Here is a 26,500-nt window from a genome sequence, read left to right as displayed (position 1 = left end):
ACCGATTCTCCAGTTTAGTCCTGTAATATGTTCTGGGGAATTGTAAGAATACTTTTTTCCTGGGCATCAGGGGGCTGCAGAGGACCCAGGTGGTGGTCTCACGACATCTTGTAGAAGCCTGGAGGCCTTCCAAACAATGTTCTTTCTGAATTGCCTTCTCTGAGTGTGCCCAGAGTAGGTGTCTCAAGCTATTCCTTGATGTATCACTATGTGTTGATAGATGGGGGAGGGGGACAATATACTGGATACCACTATCTAATAATCATATATATTCTATGTGTGTAATGCAGTCAAGTTATCTTTGCTGTGAGAACTGTAATTGTGTGGTTTTTTTCATTGCTGTGGAAATATTCAGTGTAACATGTTTGCTTTTAATCAGTAACTGCTTATAGGCTTTTGGTCACTTTATTCTCATGGGTGCAGTTTTCCTTTGGTTTTGTTTAGGAAGCTTAACAGTTGGAAGATTTATTTTTGTTTTAACATATTTTGCTTCCAGATACAGGACTGCACCCAGACATATTATCCTCAGCTAGTCTTTATCCCCCTAGGATAGGACGCTGAACTATACCATTTGGGACACAGGTACTGCTAGTCACATCAGATATGAGCAGCACTATTAGCACCTGTTATCTGTTCACTGGTATTCTATTCAGGTTCTTATACTGCACCCATCATCATGGCATCATGGGCAGAGACACCTAAATCTTTTTACCTGTAAAGGGTTAAGAAGCTCAGGGAACCTGGCTGACACCTGACCCAAAGGACCAATAAAGGGACAAGATGCTTTCAAATCTTGGTGGGGGGAAGGCTTTTGTTTGTGCTGTTTGTTTTGGGGGTTGTTCGCTCTTGGGACTAAGAGGGACCAGACATCAATCCAGGCTCTCCAAATCTGTCTGAATCAGTCTCTCATGTTTTAAACTTGTAAGTAACAGCCAGGCAAGGCGTGTTAGTTTTATCTTTGTTTTCTCAACTTGTAAATGTTCCTTTTTGCTGAGAGGATTTACCTCTGTTTGCTGTAACTTTGAACCTAAGGCTAGAGGGGGTTTTTCTGGGCTCTATGAATCTGATTACCCTGTAAAGTTATTTTCCATCCTGATTTTACAGAGATGATTTTTTTTTCTTTAATTAAAAGCCTTCTTTTTAAGAACCGGATTGATTTTTCTTTGTTTTAAGATCCAAGGGATTTAGATCAGTGTTCACCAGGGACTTGGTGGAGGAGTCTCTCAAGGCTACCCAGAGAGGGGAAGGTTTTGGGGGGGAAAGAGTTTTCCAGGTAACTCAGAAATCTGGATGGTGGCAGCGAGACCAGATGTATGCTGGTAGTTTAAGCTTAGAGGTGTTCATGCAGGTCCCCACATCTGTACCCTAAAGTTCAGAGTGGGGAAGGAACCTTGACATGTGCGTTAAACATCATGTCTAAGATTTGTCACATGTGGTTCTTCCTTTCATGTGGATTTATATTTCTTTTGGATTTTTATCTTTTTTTTTTTTCTAATGGATGTGCTGCCTTATGTTGATGTTTTAGGGATCTCACAGACCAGTAAGAGGTTGTCATCTGCTCTGTAATCTTCAGGTGCCATAACACTGTACTGCTATGGCTCGGATCTCTGACACGAGGCGCCTACCCACGAGCACAAGGTCTCAACTTCCCCTAGCCTACTTACTCCTTGCAGGGTGACATCAACAGACCTTCCTGTCCTGAGTCTCCCCAAATCCATCCTCCCTGAGTTCTTAACTAACAGACACTTGGGCTGTTCCCCCTGGTTTGTCACCCCCAAAGGTGTGAAATCAGCCCCTAGATACCAACTTACTTTGGCTCTCCACACTGGTTGCACAACAGAGACTTACTTGGAGTAAAAATAAACAAAAGGTTTATTTACTAGAAAAAACACAGATTCAAAGATGAAATAGGAAGGGAAAGCAAACATGTACAAGTTATGCAAAAAACAACCACAGGCTCAACCTCAGTCTATATTAGATAACATCCCTTTTCTGATACAAGTTACTTATTGCCTTTGAACAGCTTCCTAGCATACCTCGTAACTGTAGGGGGGAATCCAGCATTTCATAGACAGCTTCCCACTTAATATTCCACCCTCCCTCCTGCCAACGAGGTGCACTGCTACATTTTGTACAAGTTGGAGTTAGCTATCAGTTTATGGCATCGTCCTTGTCCGGGTAGATTCCATTGCTGTAGGGCAGTGGGCAGGTCACTGAAGTCAGGTGATAGTCTGTCAGAATGGGATGTAGTTTTCTAGCCAGCCTTCAGTGGTAGAATATGTTATTTGCAGATGTTGGAGTGTGACAGCATAGAGTTGCAGAGAAGTCCAAGAGCATTTGTAAACTCAGGACTTACCCATAATTGGTCAAGTATGTGTCTTCAACCAGAGGAGACTGCACTGTGACATAATCTTGAATTGTTTTCTTCTGTCAGTCAGCATAACCTCCCTCTTGCTTTGGTTTAGGTTCAACCAGCTGTTCATCCTTGAGCTGATCTCTGCCAATACTGACCTAACTTGATAGCAATGGTGGAGATGTGTTGCTAAATTGTATAGTTTAGATGACTGCCTACACTTTGGTTCCTTATGAAATTTATTCCAGAGGCCAAATAACCAATATCAGTCTCCTTTATTGCTGTAAACCAATAATATAGTACAGGAAAAGGGTTCTATATGATACCAGTGTCTGGGAAGCTGTCTTGTGCAGCGATGTTACATTCGTATTATGAGAAGATGTGATCTCAAAATTACACCTTTATTTACATGTCACTAAAATCCAATCCATCACTTTGTCCCAGTTCCTTAACTTGTTGTTCTGTTTTGTCCTTATCTTGATTTTGGATACTAGCATTCCAGGTATTGGTCTGTGAAGTTATTTCTTTGGTTTGTACTAAGACATAGAGTGAATTTATCTTGATTTTGACAAGTTTCCTATCTGCTTATGTCAAATGCTTACCTCAGCAAATGCAAGGAGTTTTGGGAACTTAGAATATTGAACAGAGTTATGGTATTGGTCAGTTTAGCCTATATCATTGTTGCAGTATTTGTGTTTAATGTTATTAGTGCTTAATGCATACTTATCTGTATATGTATGATACGGATAATACATATGTTGATATGCTGGCTAGCCTGCATATGTATACATATTAGTCAACCATTTTCCTGTATTGTGAAGGATGGATAGAGCTGTATGTCATCTGCATGTTGTTGGCATTTGAGCCCATGATGTCTTGCCAGCAGGGTGGATTTGATTTAAATCACTAGTCAGGAAGACTCAATTTAATCATGGATTTCTACATAAAAGTGCATTCTTGTGAAGAATATGTATTAAGGTTATAACACACAACTCAGAGATAGATGTAGGTTTCATTTTTATAAGGTACACACTATACATTTTTTAAGTGATTTATTTTGAAAACTTTTCAGATTAGTTTTACAGCTGTATCAGAAAATGATTGATTGTTTGGTTATTTCATTTACCAAAGGTAATTGAAGTAGATAATTTACCTTCCAATGACTTAAAAAATATCTCCAATTCAACAGGTTAATCATTAATATTTGGAGGGTTTTCTTGCCATGCTGTATTAGGAGGAGAACATCACCAGACAGACATATAAATTGTTTTATTTAACTAAAACAACAACATTATGTATTCTGGAATTTTTTCTTCAACAGCAAACGTATAATATTTTAACAAAATAAGCATATGAATTTTTTAATTTAGTTAAACATTCAAGTTTTTTAAAATCAGGGTTTTTTTGTTAACATTGTTTTTAACTAAAATAGTTAAATGAAATATTTAAAAAACAAAAATTAAATAGACTATGTCAGCCAGGTCAATGTGAGAAACTTAAAATATTGGCTTCTGCAGCTAACTCAGTCATCTTCACCTTCATTTTCCTGTTTGTTCATAATCTGGAACAGGAAAAACAAGCTTTCCTGCTTTTTCAGGTCCCAAATGATTTCTCAATTTGGAATTAATTAGTCCAAAGGAAGAAAATATTCTTTCTACACCGGCAGAAGAAGCTATTGCTGTTAAAAGTGAGATTATCACTTCAACAGTCTCTGAATCCAAGTGCTTAAGTGACTTCCACCAGTTCACTGGTGAGACTTTCTTTAAAACATCATCAGTAAACATATATTTCTTGAATGGTTCACTCTTAGCTTTGAAGTTTATTATAGTTGGCATTATGGAGGGATGATTGCTGGATGTCCATGTCATAGCCAACTCCTCTTTTTCAGCAGTTAAGGTTTGACCCTGGTACTGAGTATTGAGAATATTTGCAAGAAAATGAACTGGGGATAGTGTTTGTCCCATTTGTTTTTTTTTAATGCTTGTAATTTAACTCTGTTGTTGCATATTTCTCTTTTTAAGATCTCACTCAGTTCCTTCCAAATTTCAACAGCATAAGCAATAAAACAGCCATTTCCCTGCATTTTGTTCAAGGCTACAGAAATAGGCTTCAGAGTACTCAGCATGTGTTCAACATTTCTCCTAAGTCCAATGTTGAGAACTTTGGTTGTGACAGTGCCATCTATTTTTTCACGATTTTCTACACAAACTGTCATCAGATTAGGCCTGTTCTGGATATAGTGCTCAAAACAGTCCACTACTGAGTTCCATCGCACATCTTGTGGGAGAATTAACTTGGTTCCTCCCACTTCTTTTCAGAGCAGCTGCTGCAAAGTGGTAGTTACAGAAGTATTTTGCAATTTCAACAACATTAGCCTTTGTTTCTGGAACACTGAAGTCTTTGGCGAGGAGGTGCATCAAATGATCTCTGCAATCGTATGTTATTAGCTTGGGACTCTCTTCTAAATTTCTTCTCATCTTGGATACATTTGCAGCATTATCTGTGACCAAGCTGCGTACTAGACGTTTGAATTTTTTTTCCACAGTTTGTTATAGCCTTTACTGCTGCTACTTGTAAGTGCTCTGCTGTGTGTGCATTTCCTGATGTATCAGTTGTTTCTGTAAGGAAGATATTCCCTTCTTCTGTTGTCACACAGGATCATTGTGGATATTGCTCCACCCATCAACACGCAAGCTAACAGTTTCACCTTTTGCACACTACTCAATTTCTCTTTCACACACATTATCCAGCAATTTGCTCGCGACATCTGTTCCGCTGGGTGGACTGTCTCCTGATCTTAATGACTGGACCATGTTAATGAAGTGTGGGTTCTCAATCATACTGAAAGGAGAGTTTGTTGCATAAACAAACTGGGAAATTTTTTCATCAATTACCTGTTTTTGTAATCTGCTTGTTCTTATCACAAATGTATCTGTTTTTTTTCAGGATTATGGAGATTTTTTTTCTTTTTGCTACAGGTGATATACTGTGGCTATGTGACATACATGATGTGACTGAAACACTATCATTGGCAGATAACTCTGAAACTATAGAAAATGATGGTGATCTTCAGGTGAATAGTCTTCAGAATTCTGTATGTTGAGGATGGATTTGCCTAAATAAAATAAGTCAATGCAGTTACTAAATGAGCCGTATGGTAATAATAATTAAATATTACTCATTGCATTCACTGACAGTACTACTTTAAAGGTGAAATTGTAAAAGGAAGATCTGCCTATTTCATCTATTTATTTTTTATCACAACTGCATCTAAATCAGGGGTCTCAAACATGCGGCCCGCGGAGCTCTTCCCTGCGGCCCGCGGAGCTCCCCAGGGCCTCCCGAGTCAATATTTCATGTGCGCATGCGCTGCCACTCCGAGGGCGGGGGGAGCGCGGCCCCTCCGGCTAATAGCGTCCCTGTCACCCAGGAGATCTGGGGGGCGGGGGCCAAGGGAAGAGCCTCTGGCGCCACGACCAATCATAGCGAGAAGGCGGGGCTCAGCCCGAATCCGATCTGAGCGCGGCAGCCGCCAGCGGCTTCCGAGCCCGCCAAGTGAGCGAGCCGCTGGGGGCGGGGGGAGGTGGAAAGCCGAGGGAACAGCAGGACTCAGGATGGAGCCGGACGCCGGCGCCCGTCACGCTAGCAGGGGGAATGCAGCCGGGCCCAGCGGCAGGGGGACTGTGCTGCGCTGCTGGAGCCTGGCTTGTCAGCGGCCGCTTTCCGGGAGTGTCTCCCTGGCTGTTGGGGGCAGCGGCCGAGTCGGGCTTGTGGGCCCCACCAACCTTGGTGTGGGGCATGGGAGCTGATCCCCGCCTCAGTCATGCGTTCCTGGAGCCGCAGGGGCAGCCGCGCTTCTCTAGGGTAATGGGGCCACCCCGCAAGCCAGTGGCCTCAGTCTGCGTGAGACGGGGGGGGCAGGCTCGTGGGGCGGATGCTCTGCCCTGCTGGCTCCCCACCCTCGGCCTCCGCCGCCGCTATTCCCCCAGCGTTTGTTCCTGCAGGCCCGGTGTGCGTGTCACGTTACAAATGCCGTTGGCAAGCCACAGCCCGGAGGCGCTTACAGTGTACACCAGACAGATCGCAGCAGGGGTGGCAGAGGGTTACAGCTGCAACAAGAGTTGCAGACAGTACAAGATCTAGGGCTGCTGCTCTTGCTGTCTACTGCCTCTGAACGTGACTGCGCTTGCCTTAAAGCACCGTTGCCAACTTTCAGTGGTAAATAAGCACCCCGATGTTCACAATAAACCAAAAATCAAGCTAATCCCATTTCAAAATGAGGCTAAAACAAGCCAATCTTTAAGAACCCAACACCCTATGTGACTAGATCCCCTTGGCGTGCAGCCCGGTCTTCGGCGGTGGGGGGCCCCTTCTGTTCCGGGACCCGCCGCCTAAGTGCCCCGCCGCCAAGCCACCAAACAGATGTTGGTGGCGCTTAGCACTTTCCAGGAGGGAGGGGGAAGGAGCGGGGAGCCGCGCGCTTAGGGGAGGAGGTGGAGAAGAGACAGGGCAGGGGCGGGGCCTCATGGAAGGGGTGGATTGGGGGTGGGGCCAGGGGCAGCAAGGGGGCGTGTCAGTGATGCGGCCCTCGGGCCAATGCACTAGTCCTCATGCGGCCCTCGGGGTCATTTGAGTTTGAGACCCCTGATCTAAATGATAGTACCATAGAGTAACAACTATATTTTTTTGCTCAAACATGACAGTTCAATAATAGTCCAGAAGGAAGACAATAAGTCCTTAAGAAGTATGAAATAAAAAAGTTTACCCACCTGAAGATTATGCATGTTCAGACATGTTTCTTTCATCATCTTCAATGCAGCTTCCTCCTGAGAAGGAACACTTCTCATGATGTTGTTGCATTCGGCAACCAGGCCTGGCATTTCTTTGTTGCACTGTTTGCATTTTGCTTGCATGACTGTCTTAACCACAGGTAGAGGAACTTAATTAAAATATTCCCAAACTCGGTCTCTTTTACGGCCTGCTGCCATTATAGGTTTTCCCTTCTAGTGAGAGAATAGCATGGTAAATTTCAAATCAATGAAGGCTACACTCAGAAAGACCTCAAGACTTCTGGAATATGCAGCTCAAACAGTTTCACTTTTGTTCTACTGCCTGTCCCTCCCTTCTCACATTTATCTCCAGACTTCTTCTCCTTGTCCAGATCTATTCTACCCCCAACAATTTTCTATTCAATGAACTTTTTGAAACTTTGCACTTTGAGAGAGGTAAGGGATTGACTCTGTGTACACAAATTTGCAGAGGGACAATAGGGTCGAGGTCTGTTATTTCTCACCTCTATGTATTTATTTTAAAACATTTTTTGCTGTTAACAAGCACGTTATCTCTGGAGACACAAATGCAAAGTTTGAGAACTGCAAAACTAAGCATCTCTGATGGTATCTTCTAAACTGAGCACTGAGTCCCATTGGATAGATGGAAAGATTAACCTAAATAATCTATACAGAAGCCTCTGGAACCCTATAAGATTGGGTCCCCAATCCATGAACTATTGGAACTCATTTACAACACTTTTCTTAAACATTACATGAATATATTGTCTCATACTATAGAATTAGAATTTATAATTCCTATTCCATGATGAGATATCTTTGATCTATAATGTATCTTAACCTATCTAAAGATAGTTTTAATTTTTCCTCAAAAAGCATTTTATCAAAAAAATCCAATTTTAAATAAAAAAATCCGATTTTTTTTTAAATCATTGATTTTTATCCACCCTGCTTGCCAGTGCTTCTAGTGGTTATATGTAAATATTGAATAAAACAGGAGAAAAAAAAGATCCTTGTGAGACTTGGCAAGGGAGGGTGTCTGGTGGTACAGGTGCAGTTTTCTATCACTATGCTTTGGGTGTGTCCTTGAAGGAAGGACTCGAACTATTTTAGTACATTTCCCCAGGATTTCTGCCACCTCTGTTATGTGGGACAACTACATTTCATGATCAGCTGTGTCAAATGCCACCCAAAACTCTAGAAGAAAGGATGCATGTCTGCCCTCCATCAGTTGACAAGAGGATATCTACCATCTGCATCACTAATGCCATTCCTGTTCTCTGTCTTGGTCTGAGTCCAGTTGTATGCAGTCTAGTGTATTGGCTTCACATCTGTATCATGCCTGGCTTTAGATGCTAGAAACGATTATTGCATTGGATACAAATCATTAATAACATCTAATATTTTGAAGTTATTGGGGAAGAGGGAAAAGCATATGTAGGTGGCAAGAGGACAAATAAGAGTGGGGAAGAATGTGCAGGTGAGGAGGAAGTTGTATATGACAGAGGAAGGGAAAAGGTGATTCAAAATAAAAGGATTTTGACCAAAATAATACTCACCAGATACAGCAGCTCTTGTCAATCAGATAAGTACTACCTCCAGATAAAAAACATATCAGATGTTGAGGAGGCTTGAGCTTCTGATCTAAGGAAGGAAAACTGGGGAATAATCCTGTTGTGTTTTGTTTAAATGGACCCCTGTTTCTAGTTACTGGTGGACATTGTGTGAAGTTTTCATTAGGAAGTTACAACAATCTCCGATCTTTGGATGGACCCTTTTATTAGTTCATTTCCTTTCTTTTCTCTCAGCATGGGTGGTGGAAGTGCCTTATCTGGTTGTCCAGCACAATTCTTTAGTGAATTGTGGATAGTAGACACTATCTCTGATATGCTATACTTTTATAATTTTCTTTGAGACTCAGTACACTGGTGTCAGACACCCATCCCTGGTCCTATGTAAGATATTTAACCAGCTTTCATGCCAATCAGATTCTGTAGAATCTTAAGTGGTCACTTAAAAAAAATTATAGTACTTATGGTTGCAAAGAAAGAAAACTTGCCAAATGGAAATCAAGTGTAACTGATGCAGTGTTGTCTTCCACAATTCACAGACTTTCTGAAATAATATGGGTTGTTGAGTTTAATGATGGCATTTTAGAGCCAATTATTCAAATAAGGTTGTTGTGCAACTGTTGACTTAGCTTGCATAGTTTCTACATTTCTGTGCACAAATCAGGGAGAGTATCGTGCTTACTTCCCCCCACTGTGATGCAGCGTACAACAGTAACTTTACTAAAAATTTGGTTGCTACCTAAGGTTGCTTTGTTCAACCCTGGAAATTGATATAAATCTCCCATTGTTATCTGAGGAGGATCTATTGTAGTTTAGTATAGGACCCCCTATCTTTGTGATAATACTAAGAAAAAAATTGTTCCTGAATTTGACCCCTCAAACTTTATGAAATACATTATTTTTAAAAAGTTTCTCTAGTATAGTGTATTAAATTAACTTATAATTCCAAGACAAGTTGTAAACTAGAAAGTATTGTAATTTGTTAAGCAGTTCAAGAATTTTCAGAAACACAGGACTTGAAGCAGATTTGTTTGTGACCATAGGTAACGTACAAAAGCTGTAAGCAATGTAATATCCTTTGTTTCTTTTTACTTTGTAGTATATAGAACACAAGAAAACAAGGCTTTTGATATGTTAGTCTGACACTCGTAGCTTGTTTTGCATTTGTCCAAATTTACTGAGGCACATCCTGTCATTCCGTTTCATGTTATGCCCTTTCTAATGTAAAATGTAATAAAAAGTATCTTGGACTTTCCGTTAAAAGAAAAGGTCAACCACAGGGATTTTGGTAAATTTATAAAAATTTGCTCTTTAATCAGAAACAGTTGCGTGTTGCTATTTTTAAAAATGAGCATTGCGTCTTTATACAAGTAGCTCTCTTGCTTAAGCAAATTTGTAAATTTTGGTTGCAGTGTTTAATACTGTATATAATTTTTGAAACCTAAAGAACTATCGGTTTTGATTACAACTTTGTAATACTAGTTGGCCCCCATGAATTTTTGATAATCTAAATATAGGACCGGATCGTGCAAATAATCCTGAGCATAGTGCATAATGCTGGTAGAGACTATACCTAGTATTTCCAGTACTGATGTTTAATATGCTTATTTTTATTAGTAATTCACAGACCACTGTGATAATACAGAAGACTTGTTCACTGCAATTAAGTTTTGCCTGCAAGAAAATACAGTTCCTCAAAACTTAGGCCCTGCTTTTTTTTAAGGGCCTCACCCCGTCCTTTGATTTTATATTCACAAACCACATGCACAACTGCACCAAAAATCCATAGATGTCTAATAGCCTGTTTCCATCTGTTAATCACAGAGACTAGTGATTGAAGGGCATTGAATTACGGTCACAGTTAATTGCAAGTACAAAATCATGCCTGCAAAATGAGTCTGCTTCTCAAAATCAGGCTCTGATTTTTCTCAATGTGTACCAAGGAGACTCTATTGCAGTGGTTCTCATTCTTTTTGGGCACAGAGAGCCCATGAATCAGATTGCAGTGCACGCAGCTGAGCCCAGCCAGAGCTGCAGGAGCTCTGAGGGGATGAGTGCAGGGTAATCTCTGCGCGCGTGCACACGGTCACACACACCCCGGGCTTCCTGAACCCTTCCCCTGTCACACACACCTTGGGCCTCCCATGCGACCCTTTGACATATTTTGTAGGCTGAATTTTGGTTCTTGAAACCTTGGCCTATTAAGTCAGATCAGTCTGGAGTCCAATTCTGTAACATAACTAGTGCTTATTATTTATTTCATCTGTCATCATCCTCTTGGGAGGGGGGAATCCACCTTCCCTGATACTTCTTCCAAGAGGAATATCTAGATGATGTGTATGTATTTTTGTCCTGTAAAACTGGATTCTCTTATGTGAAACAGAGAAGAAAATCTGAAATAACTGTTCAAGCCTTGCCAAGGAAAGATCGGTGTGGAAAGCCCTTTACTACCGTAGAAGGAAGCCTGTAAAGTGAAACTCAGGGCTTGTCTACACTGGCAATTTATAGTGTTGTATCTTTCTGACTCAGGGATGTGAAAAAACACCTCTCTGAGCGCAGCAAGTTTCAGCACTGCGTGGACAGTGCACCAACACTGGGAACCATGCCCCTCATGAAGGTGGAATTTTTTTTAAATTTTTTTTAAGAGAGCTGGGAGAGCTCTCCCCCCAGCGCTCTGCCGCGACCATACAAGCCACGCTAAAGCACTGTTGTGGCTGCACTTTAGTGTTGCCAGTGTAGACTAGCCCTAACTCTTGTAAATTTACCTTCCTTATCATTGCAGAGGAAGGAGATGAGCAGCCTAAAAGAATTAGGCCAGGGTTTTCAACCTCTTTTCATTGCAGACCCCTAAAAAAATTCAAATAAAGGTGTGGACCAATTTGGAAATTTTAGACAGTCTGCAGACCCTCAGGGATCCATGGACCACAAGTTGAAAACCACTGAATTAGGTAAGCTTCACTTTGCAGCTGCTGTCAACAGCAAGCAGCAAAAGAAGGAAGGTGTTATTGTTGTGGTAGAGGGTCCTGGAATAGAACACCACCAAAACAAGGGAATGGCAAGGAGACCCAAGGGAAAAATGGAAGTAGAGGAGCTAATGTACCAAAATGGGAAGGGTGAGGAAGGAATCAGCTGAAAAAAGAGGGCAGGAGAGCGCTGTGGCTGACTTTGAAGATTAGCACTGACTGACTCCCTGATTCTGACTGTTCTCTTTCCTAACAGCCAAGAGGCACAGGGAGCTGCAAACTTTAGCAGCCACTTGTTAGCCAAGGTTGATATGGAAAATGAGGATATGAGGCCTTCAGCCTCCAAGGCATTGCCTTAGTGTTAAATCCAGCGCATCTCCTGTTCCCCACACCTGGGGGATATACTGAGGTTTGCCCCACTTTTGTTTCTGCATTTGGCTGCTGGATGTCTGCTGTTTTACACCAGTGTAAATTAAGAGTGACTGAATTTGGCCCACTGTCCTTATGCATTTGAATTCTTTTTATTAATATTAAGAAAATAAACCAAATATGCTCTGCCACTGCGTGGCCACAAGATGGTGCATGACACCTACTTATTAAAATCCAGCCGGTGAAGTTTCATCAGCAATCCAGTCAAACCCCACATATTATGATAAAATAAAATGTGCTTTAAAAGATTGCCTGGGGGGGAACCCCCCCCCTTGTTTTTGTTTTTTTGACAGCAGGTGGTCTTTACAGCAGGGATGCTTTCTTTCCTTCCTAAAACAGTTGATATGGTCTAAATATCAGGGACACATTCTGCAGCAGGTTTTGCTACATAATTTCCAATTAACAGAAAAGTCTTTATTTTTGGTTAGGTAAAAAGAAATGTAGCTATTTCTACTACTTATACTTAAAGCAAACTGCATAGTTAGAAATAAAGGGTTGCTGTGAGGTTGTTGCCAAAGGGGTGATTCTGATTCTTGAATGATATTTTGGCTTTAAGACTCAGGGCAGCTGAAGCTTTATTACTGCAGAGGTGACACCGCTTGGCATCTTTCCCCCTGGAAACTATTTGATTGTGTCAGAGCTGACCCTGCTGCTTGCCAAGGAGCAACATTGCCATCAGCAATGGAAACAGCCAGTCACTCCTTCTCCTTGGCAATAGAGAAGAGTGCAAGTTTTTGGGTTGTGTTTAACCCTCCCCCTCCTCGCTCCTAGAGACTGGGGCAGGAAGGAAGGAAAGTCTGAGAACCTGCTTAACATGTTTAAAAGATCACATTAAAGCAAAATTAATTTTCTCTTAGAATGTCTGGTTTTGGATATAGCATCTAAAAGCTAATACAGCCTGAAATGTCTGACTTTCCAGAGACAAGCAAAAGTCATTCTGTGGGGAAACATTTGGGTGGCTCCTAGGACGAGGGAAGCTCACATAAACAAGCTCCCTGTTCAGCATAGCTCTTTTCCCCACTTGGGCTCTTTTCCTTCTTATCTCTACCCCCTCTGCCATCCTTCTGCTGGAAATGGAGAGCCCAACAGAATTGAAACCTTGGTATTTGGAGTAAGCTCTCACCCAGCTTCAGCAGGTTGGAAACATACTAGAGAGAGGAAGGAAGATACAGGTTAAGTCAAAGTCGGTGTGTGCTATCAAGCCAAACATTCAGTTTTTTGCATAACTATTGCATCTGTGTGTGCAAATGCCCAGTCACCTTCCTAAGCATTTGTTTGCATGGTTGTAGCCATCAAAATCGGTGTACCCTCTTTTGCATGTGTGTAGCAAATTTGGGCTGGTTAGAAACACAGTACAAAATGAAGAGATTCCCTCCCAGTTGTTTTATTAGCCTGACATTCTGAACAGAAACGCATCTGTGATTCTTTAATAAAAAACAGATCTGCAGCCACCTTATTAAGAAAAAACTTGCATAAGGCCATAGTTGAAAAGCAACTAAGTCTTGAGTATTGAAACTGTGAAATTAGAATATGGTAAGATCTATGATAATACAATCTCTTTTTTTTATGGTCCGATTTAATACCTACAAGCAGGTTGGTTGCTTTGATTACATGTTAATATAATACATACTACACAAACTTTAGACAAGAAAACAGCTGAGGTATGAAATTGGGTAGATGAATATAAAATAATTTTACTGCCAAAATGCTCATTAAACTCAACAATTGGATTCTCTTATGATTTCAGGATCTTGCTGTAAGCAGTGTCTGCCCTTTTCAGGCGCATCTAACAATCTCTCATTTATACTTCCCTGCTTTGTATAAATAATGTCATTTGAAAATTGTAAGTAGATAGCAGGCCACAAATGTGTTTCCATGGCTCTTCGGCTATTTTTTGTTTTGCTGCTGTGCAACATGAAGTAATTCATGTTGGCTTGACACCTTAGACGGGGAGGGTGTAGGAATCTTAGAATTAAAAAAAGGTGAATCTTTTAAGGTAGGGAAGATAGATATTGAACCCAGGTCAGTAGTCTGGCTCAATTTGCTTTTTAAAAGCAATTCTTCAGTGGTAACATTAGTTTCTGGTGAGGGTGAAAATAGCTACTTAATTCTAAAAGTAAACAGCAAATATCCCTTGAATGCAACTGAAACTAGATTTTTGAAATTCCTGCCTATGACACTTTATGCTGCATTTTGCAAATAAGCAACTCATATTGGGAAGATACAGCCAATTATGATTATTCATTTGTGGGACCAGTGCAATGAGATAATTAACTTTGATCTTGTATGTCACTGAGGAAAGCAGAAAAACACCATAGTGTTGTAAAGTGCTTAAAATAGTTATAAAGTATATGTAAACTCTTGTTGGCCCCTTTCATACAGAACCTGCCTTATTCAGGCTATCAACAAATACTACATGCTAATGTAAAGGAAATGTTTCTTTGAAACAGTCCTCTTCACTTTATATAATAAAGTGTGCAAATTAAAATGTGTTCTTGTTTGTTTCCAGACAAGACAACAATGTAGATTCTACTTCTTCTCTGAGGGAAGACAGCAAACTGGAAGGTCTGGAGTCAAAACAAGGTATGTATTAGAGAAAGCTGAAGTCTTGCGTTCTTGGTAGTGATCAATTTCAATAGCCAGTGACTGTCCGCTTGGATACTTGAACTGGTAGTAATAATAACAGTGACGCATCCTCAGTGGAATCAAATGCTCCAGACATCTGTGCCCCCTAGACAGTATCGAAATGAAAAAATGATTAATCACTTTTTTAAAGAACAAAACAAAAAAAAAATCCAAAACATGGGTCTAATTTTCAGAAGTGCTGAGCAATCAAAATTCCCATTGATGCTGCAGTAGGAGCAGAGTGTTCTTTTGAATGACTTGGGGGCATTTGTTGTCTTCATGCTGAAATATTTACATTCAAATATTTACACTCCCCACTCTTCATTTTTGCCCTGTACCCATAGTGATCTGAAGTGGCAGAAGAGAGTTTGGTGGGTTTTATGTATATTTAGACCCTACTAGTGCTGGATCGGTAGACCAGGATCTTCTTAAGATCCTCCTGTTTCTTCCCTGGGCTCTGTAGGAAAAATTAAATTAAAAGGTTTTGGGGAAGTGTATTTTTATCATGAAGTTGATGCTATCTTTTCACTTTGCCAGACAAATACTTTCAGTATGATAACCATTTGCAGCAGCAAGAGATTAGGTAAATCTGTTGTATAAGCAACTAGCCATTCATTGCTCTTCCTAATTCCTCCAGAACTTCAAGTCCTAATAACATAATAGTAACTGTCCTGAAGTAGACTGTAAGTCCATTGTTAACTAGTGGGGTGAACTAACAAAGCAGTTTTCAGCAGAAGCAAATCTTCAGATCCATAAATTAAAACAAATAGCTGTAAGCAAAAACCAAACCCTTTAAAAACCAACCCAAATCCTGCCTCAGCCTGGGGTCCATGCAGTTCTCAATATCACATTCTGTGTGGAGTCCTGCCTTCCTATAGGCATTCTTCTTGCTCCCAGCAGATATTGTTAAAGCCTCTTCCCTGAGCCCAGGTCCAATGGAAGGAGAAAGGATGGCAGTAGAGTTTTACTTTCAAAATAAGCAGCCACCCAATTTCTCCAAGGCTGTGTGGCTGGTTCAGAGGATCTGCAATCCTGGTTCCCATCCCTCTCCTGCCCCTCTGAGTTCTGCAGGACTGGAGCTCTTTGTTGCTAGGGGAGCACTATTGCAGCTCTGCTGTTAATAACTCAGCTGTGGGAGAAGGGAGTATAGTGGAGGGGGAAGCAAGACTCTAGGCCCTAGCACTCTCCTGCTTCTCCCTTCTGGCCATCCAGCTTAAGAGGAACTTTGATCTTCTCTCTCTCTTTGGATGTAAATCATTCTAAATACTGATCACTTTCCTTTGGATTCTTTCAAATTCCGTTTTCTTGATGCTGGTGTGATCATAGTTGGCATTCCATCACCCAGCATAATCCCTTTACAACTAGCTGCCAAAGATCTATCTTTGCTGACTTCAGTTCATTTCACTTAAAGTCAATGTTGCTGAAAGTGCTACTCACTTTGCAGGTTCAAACTGTACGTAGGAAAGGTCTGTATTGTACATATCTCTTTAAAGGCAGTGATTATTCGGGGCCTTATCTAAAAGAAAGCTGCTTCTGTACTCCAAGTGCAAATTGAGCAATACTCTTGATATCCCAAATTTTGAGAGTAGAAATACAAACAAGCCAGCATTTGGTGTGATCGCACCAATATGGCAGCTTTTGGTGATCAGGTGGGGACAGATGAGCCTTCTTTTTTTGTAGCCTCCAGGAAAGACAGGTACAAAATCAGCTTTTCATTATCACTATGGAATCATTCGTTATAGAATCATTCTGGTGATTCCAGGGTCTTTGGGTTTTTTTTAGGACAGACAGAAATGCACTGGGTTAAGCATTCATGTACTGCTGTGATGGGCACTGGATAAAATACTAAGACAGATAGAGATGTACTTTTGATTCCCTATTGTACATTGGAAGCTGCTTTTAACCTGCATCAGCTCCTCTTTTAGCATGGCTATTTCATGAACACTGTGTAACAACTGCCAGTATTATTTTATATATATATTTTATATACACTAGAATTAGAGCTGCTTCTATCTCAGCCTGTTTATTTTCATTGGGACGTACTATACATAGTAATGTCAGAAATAAGTTTAAAATCAGTAAATGCTGCAGATTCTCATGAACTGTATTCCTCTTATGAGGAGCCAATATTATTTGCTTCCTGAAACTTTTATTTCACAATTCTGAGTCCTATCTCAGCTGCTTTGCAAATGGTTTATTTTTTTGAAGTAGCTAGTGAGGGGATTTAAATGGAGGGAGGAGGCAAGATGTCATAAAAGCCGCAAAATTGTTAGGAGCAGGATGCCATGACTTTGTGAGAAACGCTTTAAATATTGCTTGTTGCACTATATGGAGTGACCTCGGAATTGACAGATTTCCTGCAGACCTCTTCCACTCTTTTTGTGCTATCTCAGGGAATTGATGACTGCTGCAGGTGATTGCTTCATTGTCCTTTTTTATGACTTTATCAACCACGGTATCATGATGGCTTTGGGCAATGACAGCAGCGCTTCTCAAGATGTTAGCTTTAAAGAGCTTTTGAGAATATGGGCATAAATTGTAAAATATAACTTAGTAATCATTCTTCTTCCATGCTGGAGCCTGTGATGCTACAGGAAAAAAAAGGTAGAAAACAAAGCAGGCTAAGCAGAAGTGAGTAAAATATGGTTAAAAAAGGAATTAAGTGTGCTGAAATGAATTTCACAACTGTAGCTGAAGGAATAAGTACAAGCTATCTAAATGAAAAAGATAATGAGAAAAATGCCATCTGAGACTTTTATTACTGTGTAAAATTACAACGGCAAAAGAGGGAAATGAAGCTCATCGGCTAATTAAACAACATTTGTAGGCCAGTGGTTGTGTGATTACTGTGTATTGTGCTGCCATGGAGACTCCTAATTCTCGATAGAACCCAGGACAGCCTGTTCCTTTGAAGACTAGGCAGCTCCCTATTCTATACAGATAGTGGGACAGGAATGAATGACCCAATTTGTTAGTAGTGTTCAGGTTTTTCCACCCCATATGATCAGTTCCAAAGCGAAGATTGGCAGTAAGGCTGAGCGTGCTCAGAGTTTAACTTCTGAACTTTGAACTAGGCTCCTCAAATACGGTTTGTTTTCTTGCCCCATGAAAATGCAGTCATGCTACGTAAACATGGACTGGTGCTTCGTAGCAAGACAGAAGAATTTCCATTCCTTAATCTTAATGATTCCCATTCCTTGTGGTCTTTCTGGGAAGTTAAAGTTAGTAAGATTTTGTTGAGAGTCCACTCATCCCTTTCTGTAGGCAGGGAGCGGATGAGTGAAACTTGCATCTAAGGTAAAAATGCAGTTTTTGAGGTTGCTGTGAAGGCATTTTAGAGACAGGACAAACTACCTCAAACACATTGGGGGGGGATAGCTCAGTGGTTTGAGCATTGGCCTGCTAAACCCAGGGTTGTGAGTTCAATCCTTGAGGGGGCCATTTAGGGATCTGGGGCAAAAGTCTGTCTGGGGATTGGTCCTGCTTTGAGCAGGGGGTTGGACTAGATGACCTCCTGAGGTCCCTTCCAATTCTATGATCATAACATCACTTCTGTGGTGTTGAAAACTTTAGTAGGGGACTGATGGGCCTTATCTATCAGTGCTTACTGCAAACTCCTCCATGTGATGTTGACGATTAGAAGAGGATACATTTTTCATAGAGTTAAACTGTTTTAACCAATATAACCAGATTTTACTCCAAAAAAGTCATAATTCACCTAAGTGCCACAGATCAAAAATCCTATATATCAACATGATCAACAATGCTAATATCCAGAACCAAGAGTTTATAGGGATTTGACCAATTTTCCCATATCTGACTAAATTTATGATGATCTTCATCTTGGAAACGTGTGGCTGTGTATGCTTTACACATCGTATGCTGTTTACCTATGTGTTAGTATACGTTTGCATCCACGTTCAGTAGTTGATGTTACAAATCTGGGATTGCACATGTTGAGTAGCTAAGGCCTCGATTCAGGAAAGCATCCCTATTTTGGACAGCATTTAAGTCTCGAATAGAGACTTGTGTGCTTTGTTAAATCTGCACCAAGATTCCAGAATTGAGGATGTGTATGTTTCTTTTGAACTCTTTATACCAGCACTCAGATTTAAGTTTTTATTTAGGGTAAATAAAACCCAGGCATATCTTAAATATGCCTCTAGTGTTTATAAAACAATTTAAGGAAACGTATTGTTGACTAGGTATTTGGATGAAACACCATTCCTCCTTTTTTTTTTTTTTTTTAAGCAAGGAAAGTGCATTTATTATATATTTTTCTTGGTGTTCAATATTGATTTTTCACCCCCTCAGGATAAGTTATGTCATAAAAGCCAAGAAAAATATGTTTTTCTAAAGATTTTTCTTCCCTGCTCATCAGAAAACATGCGCGCACACCAAAAAGCATTTCTTTTCAGAGTTTCATAGAAGGGGTAGAGTTTTCTAATGCGTTCTTTTTCACTTAAAAGGAAAAATTGATCTCTGGCAAAATTTGTTGCTTAAACTTATTTTGGAACCAGACATTTTAATTTCAGTTGTCCATGTCCTACCTGTTAATCTTCACATAGAATTTTCATCGAATGAAGGAATTCTGTGCAAAGTTCAAGGGGAATATGGCCTATTATGGGTATGGAGAGTGTTTCAGTTCTCCTTCCTGTTTTCCATAAATGCCTCTCACCCATGTAACTGCATTCTGGTGATATACTCTACAACCAAAGGCACCAAAATATGAACAAGCATCTCTAAAGACAGACTTCTGAAATTTCAAAGATGCATACTGTGCTGTTATTTGAAGAGGGAGGGAGAATGGTTCATGTTGGGACTAAAACATGCTCTCAAGGGAATTGTCATTAGTATTTAGAATGATTAGCAAAATCCTTTCTGTAAGTTTTGCAACAATAAAATATTAAATGTGAGCATCTTGAGGAAAATCCCAGAGATACAAAGACAATTAGTTAAAGGCATCAAACCCTGGCTCCCTGCTGTATTAGACTACATTATCAATGTATTCTTTATAACCTGAGCTTTAGTAAAACTCAAATTGCCTGGTGTCCAAGAACAGCAATTCACAGAGGAAGTACTGCATTGGTTTCCAGTATATCAGTGGCTTTGTTGTTGATGAGCAAATACTGGCAGATCAATAATGCTTCCCAGCCTTGGAGATTTGAGATTTAGGAGCTAAAAGAACAGATGGAGAAAACTAGTAATTCTTAAGTCATCCACAGAAAGAAAACATTTTTAAAGCAGTTGGCAAAAGGCTAATTTTAAAAAGGGAAGTTTAAAAAAAGGAACATTTCTAAGCATTGTTATGCTATCTAGATGTTTATATCCTAATGCTGATATGCTCTAAAACTATCATTTTGTTTTGTCATTATGCAGTACAGGACCTTACTGTGTATGAATGTACCTTTTGCCTTATATCTTCAGTACACAGTGAAGTCATTTGTATTTTTAAAATGCAATTATTTAAATCTAGTATTTCATTTTTTAAGACTATTTCTGAATTAACAGCCTTAACTATTGTATAATGACCCTACCAGGAGCCACTATTAAACCCTTGGAATCAGCAATTTTGCTATTTTGTTTCAATAAATAAAAATATTTATTTTAAGCAATAAGCAGTATTATCAGAGTGTATCCAAAGAAAAACGATGCCCAAGCACCAAGTAGTTGCAGAGGCAAGGTGTCAAGAGTGATAGGATCTCTCTCTTTACGGTGAAGTTGTGAGTATTGGTGATGGAGGTTTTGCTAGTTTTACTTACTATACTGCTTTTTCTAATTAATCTCTTCCTAATAAACCCCTGCTTTTAATGAAAAATAAAAACCATCACCAGCATTTCTCTTATAATTTTACTGAGCTGACCCAAATCCATCTGAAATACTTCACTAAAAGACTTAGATAATTGTAATGTATGACTTTTTTCTCCATCTTCATTGGCTTTGGTATTTTTCCTTTATGGTAATTTATAAAGTAATCAAAGTATTTTTAAACTGCATTTTGAGAATTAAATTTACTTCTAAAATATTAAACTATTCCCCACATCAACTTTGATTTTGTAATGCAGAAGCTTCATTGTAATATAAAACCTTATGATCTATTTTCCTAATTAAAAATGTCATGTAACTCCATATGATGGAATAAATTTTTCAGGCACTGCTGCTTTGGTATATTGCATGTTTTTCTAAATTGGAATAAAAATTGCATTAAAACTTGTCTAAATTAGATCAGTCTTAAAAGTTGGGGGAGGGAAAAGAAGAGGAAATACTTGTCTGTAATTTATAGATGGTTTTTGTCATATTCTGAATCTGAAGAGAAACATTTTTATGCAGAGGCAGTTTTTAAGATGAAAAGGAAATTTTTGTTAGGCTCCCTGCACTGCATGGTTATTTGTTACATTTGTGTTACAGGCAAGGGAGAAGATAGTGATGTCCTCAGCATAAATGCAGATGCATATGATAGTGACATAGAAGGCCCATGCAATGAAGAGGAGAGTCCAGATGTGCCAGAAAGTGCTGTCAGAAGTGGAGCTGGTCAAATAGATGACCTTCAGAAGGACATTGAGAAAAGCGTGAATGAGATACTGGGGTTGGCAGAATCCAGCCCAAAGGAGTCTAAAGCAGCAAACTTGTCTGTTGCTCCATCAGAAGATGTTCAGCCATCAGCACAGCAGCTGGAGCTCCTGGAGCTTGAGATGAGGGCCAGGGCTATTAAGGCTCTGATGAAGGCTGGCGATGTAAAAAAATAGCCCTAAGCTTGCTTCATTTTAATATTTTTTATATTTGTTTTGAAGGGTGTGATGTCTGTTCTCTTCAGTGCTAAAGTGCATTTGGACTGGGCATGACATTCCTCATTCAAACTCTTTTGCGTATCCTGACCTGTGGCTTAAATTGTTGATAGTTGGTTTTCATTGCCTTTGGCATGCTGCTTCTGTGACTTATACAAATGGATTGGTTTGACACTGCACTAGATCAGTGTCTCTTTTTGCTGGGTTATCACTTGACATGAATCGGGAAGAAGTCATAGATCTATGCCAGGATCCTGGGTGCCTTTAATAAAGGTTAAACTAACACTGTAGGTTCTTCATAATTCCTGTAGTTAGCAATTAAACTGCTAATTTATTTGTGGGTTTTTTTTTCCTCCTGAACTTGTTAGCAATTTAAGTAACTTGATTTCCATGTGCTTCTTAAAAAGGTACTATTCTGAAGAGGTCTTCTGTAGCGTGACAGTGCTCATATCTGCTTGCAACACTCTGATATGATTTGAGATGTTTATTTCTCATTGGGCCCCAGCTTTTAGGAATATAAATGAACTAGTTAAAATTGAATGACAATTTACTTTGGGAGATTAAGAGCATGCTTAATTTTTAGAGAGCTAAAATTGCTAAGAAGAATTTTTTTCAGTAAGCAATCTAAGTTAATTATTGTTAGAGAAAGTAATTCCAGTGACAAACTATGCTAGTAGGTGTTTTTATACTGCTGGTCATTTTATTTGGCTAGTCTCCTCCCACAATTATTTTATCATGTACATCTCAGCTGAAAACAGGAAAATGAATGCTTTGTTTCTCTTATTGTGAGATTTTGTTAATTCAGCACATCATCTTGTGAGACTGGATAATGCAGCGAATCAGAAACTGTTTAAAAATTTCTGATTTTGAGCTCCAGTTTTTGATATTTAACTGATTTAATCTTTTCAGCTCCCCTGTAAATAGCTTTCTAGAAAGACGGTGTAATTTATTTTTATGCATTTTTGTAAGGATTCAAAAATCATAAACTCATTCTTCATTTTAAGGATGTTTCTTTAGAAATAATTGCTTTTATACAACTTGTTTTCCTATAATTTGGTAACCGCAACAAATTAATTTTGATTAGAAGTGGTGCTATTTTTATAATTGAAAGTATATTTAAAAGAAACTTTTGATTTTGTCACATCCCAGGTGTGAGTCTAATTCTTGTTAAATCTTGTTAAATAAAATAAATGGTTCATTACCTGTTGCTATATTGAATTTTCTGTTTGCTTCTTATGCAAATAAGCAAATGAGATGTTTTATTAAATAGTAAGAAAACAAACTAGTAACTCCTATATGCTGTATTTGCTGTGTTTTCCATTATTTACATCTGCAGGCCTTGTTTTAGTGATGCACAATGCCCAAAATGCTCTTACAAGACTTGAAAGAGCTCCCCTTAGTTGGTAAATATGTGGGCATTGACTTTGGTAGCAGGTTCTTTTTGTGTGGTCTTAAAGATGAAGCAGGATTGATGTTGTTGTTGTTGTTTAAAATAGTACCAACCTACTGCAGCAATAAATTTGCTTGTAAAATAAGGACACTATTAAATGCAGTTGAGAGGATTCTTATGGTGAGTACTCTTCAAAGGGCAGAAGAGGCCTGAGTGAATTGCATCTGGTTTAGTCACCATATTGATGACCTTAACTTTTATCTACTATATGTAGCAGTTGGAGGATGTTCATGAGAATGTATGTGTGAGGGCAGGTCTACACTAAGGGCGGGGGTCGAACTAGGGTACGCAAGTTCAGCTACGTGAATAGCGTAGCTGAATTCGAAGTACCCTAGTTCGAACTACTCACCCGTCCAGACGCCGCGGAATCGAAGTCCGCAGCTCCAAGGTCGACTCCGCCACCGCCGTTTGCAGTGGTGGAGTACCGGAGTCGACCGCAGCGCTTCCGGAGTTCGAACTATCGCGTCCAGATTAGACGTGCTAGTTCGAACTCCGAGAAGTCGAACTCACCGCGTCGACCCGGCTGGTAAGTGTAGACTAGCCCTGAGGGAGAATGGACCTAACCAATTAGTTACTACACAGAATCCTGCTTACCAAGTCAGCCTCTAGTGCTGTAATTTTATCTTATTTTGGGGGGAATTTGGGATTTCTTTGCAATGAGGAAAAGGAATATGGCAGAAGGACAACAGGTGAGACCTAGATCTGCCTGGGAGCTTCCTAGACTGTAAAGTCTCAGGAGAGTGAGGTTGTTTCGCTATAAAATCTGTTTTTCTATTGCTGTAAATGTATAATTCCCATAATTAAGGCATTGAATACCTTATTTATGCCCCTATGCATGGCAGTTGAGCATCTCACCTGTAGGGACATTCTCCTCTTAAATTATACTAGTGCAGCCACATATACCTTGCAAGATTACACCAGTATAACTGACAGGAGAACTTGATCCTTAATGTTTGCTCCTGTTCCTCTTCCGTTTCTAGTTTGCATTTGTCAACTCTTCCTGCTATTCTCCATAGTATTGACAATGCTTGTAAAAGCCCAGAAAATATAAACAATAAAACATTCTTAAAACTGGAGAAAAATGAACAGTAATATATCAGTGGTTAATCTCTTGTGGTCTGTGTTGATCATGTGACGGTTCATTCTGTTGATGAGATTGATAGCTGCACCCCATCAGCTTGTGTGCTGACAAATGTTTATGGATTCACAGCCTCCCTTACCTGCTGGCACTCCTCAACCACATCCTCACCACAGGAAGGGTGACTCCTTCCATGCTGCAACTCCCATGGCTTCCAGGATGCGTCTGCCAGGCTGTCGAGCCATGAGAGCTTATTTCACAGAGCAAACTTTGCTGAGTAGGGCATACCTCAGAGGAGCTCTGCAAAGCCAAAATGTAAATTGACTTAAGCTCGGAAATGCATGCTGAAGGTAGTCAGTTATGATCTGACTGGTTAGAGGATTCAGTCCATGAGGTTCAACTTTCCACACACAATCCATAGTATCAGTGATGCATTCTGAGTTATTAAAAAAACAGGAAGTACTGCCAGGAGTAGTTCCAGGGATGACTTAATTTGCCATTAAAAAAGGAAATACTGCTTTACTCAGTTTTCCCACTGTCTGGTTAGTGAAGGCATTAAAGAACTGATTTCTGAGTTCAACTGCATTTTCATATTGACTTTTCAGGTCACCTTTAAGGCTTTAGTTTATGGTGTATTGATATTTTAATTTCAGAGGCGGTTATTTCAAGGTCTATAGCAAGAAATCCCATAGTCTGAGCTTTTGTTTAATGTACAACAGAGAAAAAGGTTTACTATGCATGTGATAAAGAAGGTAAATAATTGAACTTGAAATGAAAAAGAAGAGGAAGGGTTCCAGGAAAATTAAATAAAGATGTTTACAAAGAAATAATTGTCTGATTGTTTATTATAAAAGAGACCACATGTGATTGATTACTCAAGGGCTAATTCATTTTTTGGATTCTGAGCTGTTGCTGCTATGGTTTAGGGATATATATCAGCCGCATTACACAGGCTTCTGCATTGATTCATCCTCTTTATTCACTGTGCAATTAAACTATTCAGTGTATTTTAAATGCGTACTAGACCATATTTTATTTCACTTGGAAATGTCTCCATGTGTTTTTTCTCTTTAAAAATAATTTTAGTATTTCACATTGGAGGCTATGGCAATTGGTTTGGAAAATACAGTTCTGAATTATTTATGGAATACTCTTAAAATAATCTTACATTGTTTTTTTGATTAGCAAGTTGGAAGCCTTAGCTGATTCAGGATTAAAAAAAAAAAATCATAGCCTAGTAGGATGGAAGCTTGGACATTGGTCAGTATTAAGGGAATGACCCTGCTTCAACTTTCTGAGGACCAAAGAAATAGTTTCTTAAAATGAATCTTTGCTGCCCTAAGAGTTCCTCTTTTCTCTCTGCTGGCAAGACTGTATTTGTATTATATAAATAAAAAGGTGCAACTCCCCCAGAGAGTCAAAAGTACCAATTATTCCTGGTGAGAGGCTTTAATGTATTTTTTATGGTGACTTGATAGAGGAAACAATAATTAGACTTCAGAATGTCATTTTAAGAGAAAAATTATAGGCCTTTCCACTGAACAATTCAGATTTGTTTGTAGCTTTCTTTTTATTATAGTATTTGCTCTTGCAGGGAAATGTTTTGCCTAAAATGCTGGGAAACGATAGTCTTGGATAATTTGTTTGAATACATCTGTGCTAAGATATTTTCTCTTCCACTGTTTAAAATAATTATTATTAATCACAATGTGTTAAAGGTCTGATGACTAACATCAGTTTACTTCATAGGATTTAGAAAAGCAGCACACGCACACAAAAAGCAGGTCACCCACATAGATGACTTGGTTAAAATGCTTCCATTGTAATGTGGTGGTTGTTAAAGGCCATATTAAGCTCTGTGCTCCAAATCATACGAAACTGGTGAACCAGGACACTCTTTCTATAGGGGGAGGCCCCTTTGACTGTGGGTGCCCTGCCTGCAGTTCAAGAGAGTACAATTCCCATGAACAGCAGCAGCAAGGGAAGCCTACAGTTCTTCACTGCTGTGATCGGGCAGCTCGTCACTCAGCTAATTAGGTCTGAAATCATTCAGGACTATAAAGATCATGTATGCCTATTATTGCTAAGCACAGCTCAAACTACAAAGGTTCTCATCTGAACTAATTTTTATATCATTCTTACCCCTGTGCTGTGAGTATCTTAAGGTTTTAAAAAACACAGCAGCTTCTTTTTTTAAAAATAGTGGCTTTTGCACACAGAACCTAATAGCAAACATAGTATTTTATAAGCACTACTAAGCTTTACAAGCATTGCTTTTGCTTTAGAAGATCACTGACCTAGGTAAGCATTGTGCCCATTTTATGGATGTAAAATACTTGCAGGTGAGAGTTTTGCAACAGATAATTTGGTAGGGAGGAGAGATGAACTGGTTAAGTCATTGATGCAGAAACGTGAAGAAAAGGAACATGAGTTTAGGAGCACAGATACCAAATTAA

The 26,500-nt window shown here is 39.5% G+C and overlaps 1 protein-coding gene across 2 annotated transcripts in view; it reads left to right on the top strand.

Annotated features, from left to right (window-relative positions):
- The window catches only part of CAAP1 (caspase activity and apoptosis inhibitor 1), a 32,138-nt gene extending 9,327 nt beyond the window's left edge, over positions 1-22,811 (top strand). For both annotated transcript variants that reach the window (XM_039543091.1, XM_039543092.1), the window contains exons 5-6: positions 14,616-14,689; positions 21,140-22,811. In XM_039543091.1, coding sequence (XP_039399025.1) covers positions 14,616-14,689; positions 21,140-21,477 — 412 coding nt within the window. In that variant the 3' untranslated portion in view covers positions 21,478-22,811. The remainder of the gene's footprint in view (positions 1-14,615; positions 14,690-21,139) is intronic.
- The last annotated feature ends 3,689 nt before the right edge of the window (positions 22,812-26,500 follow it).

The sequence above is a fragment of the Mauremys reevesii genome, linkage group 6 (genome assembly GCF_016161935.1).
Source record: "Mauremys reevesii isolate NIE-2019 linkage group 6, ASM1616193v1, whole genome shotgun sequence".
In the NCBI taxonomy this organism is placed as follows: Eukaryota; Metazoa; Chordata; order Testudines; family Geoemydidae; genus Mauremys; species Mauremys reevesii.
This window is presented reverse-complemented; position numbering and strand designations above follow the sequence as displayed.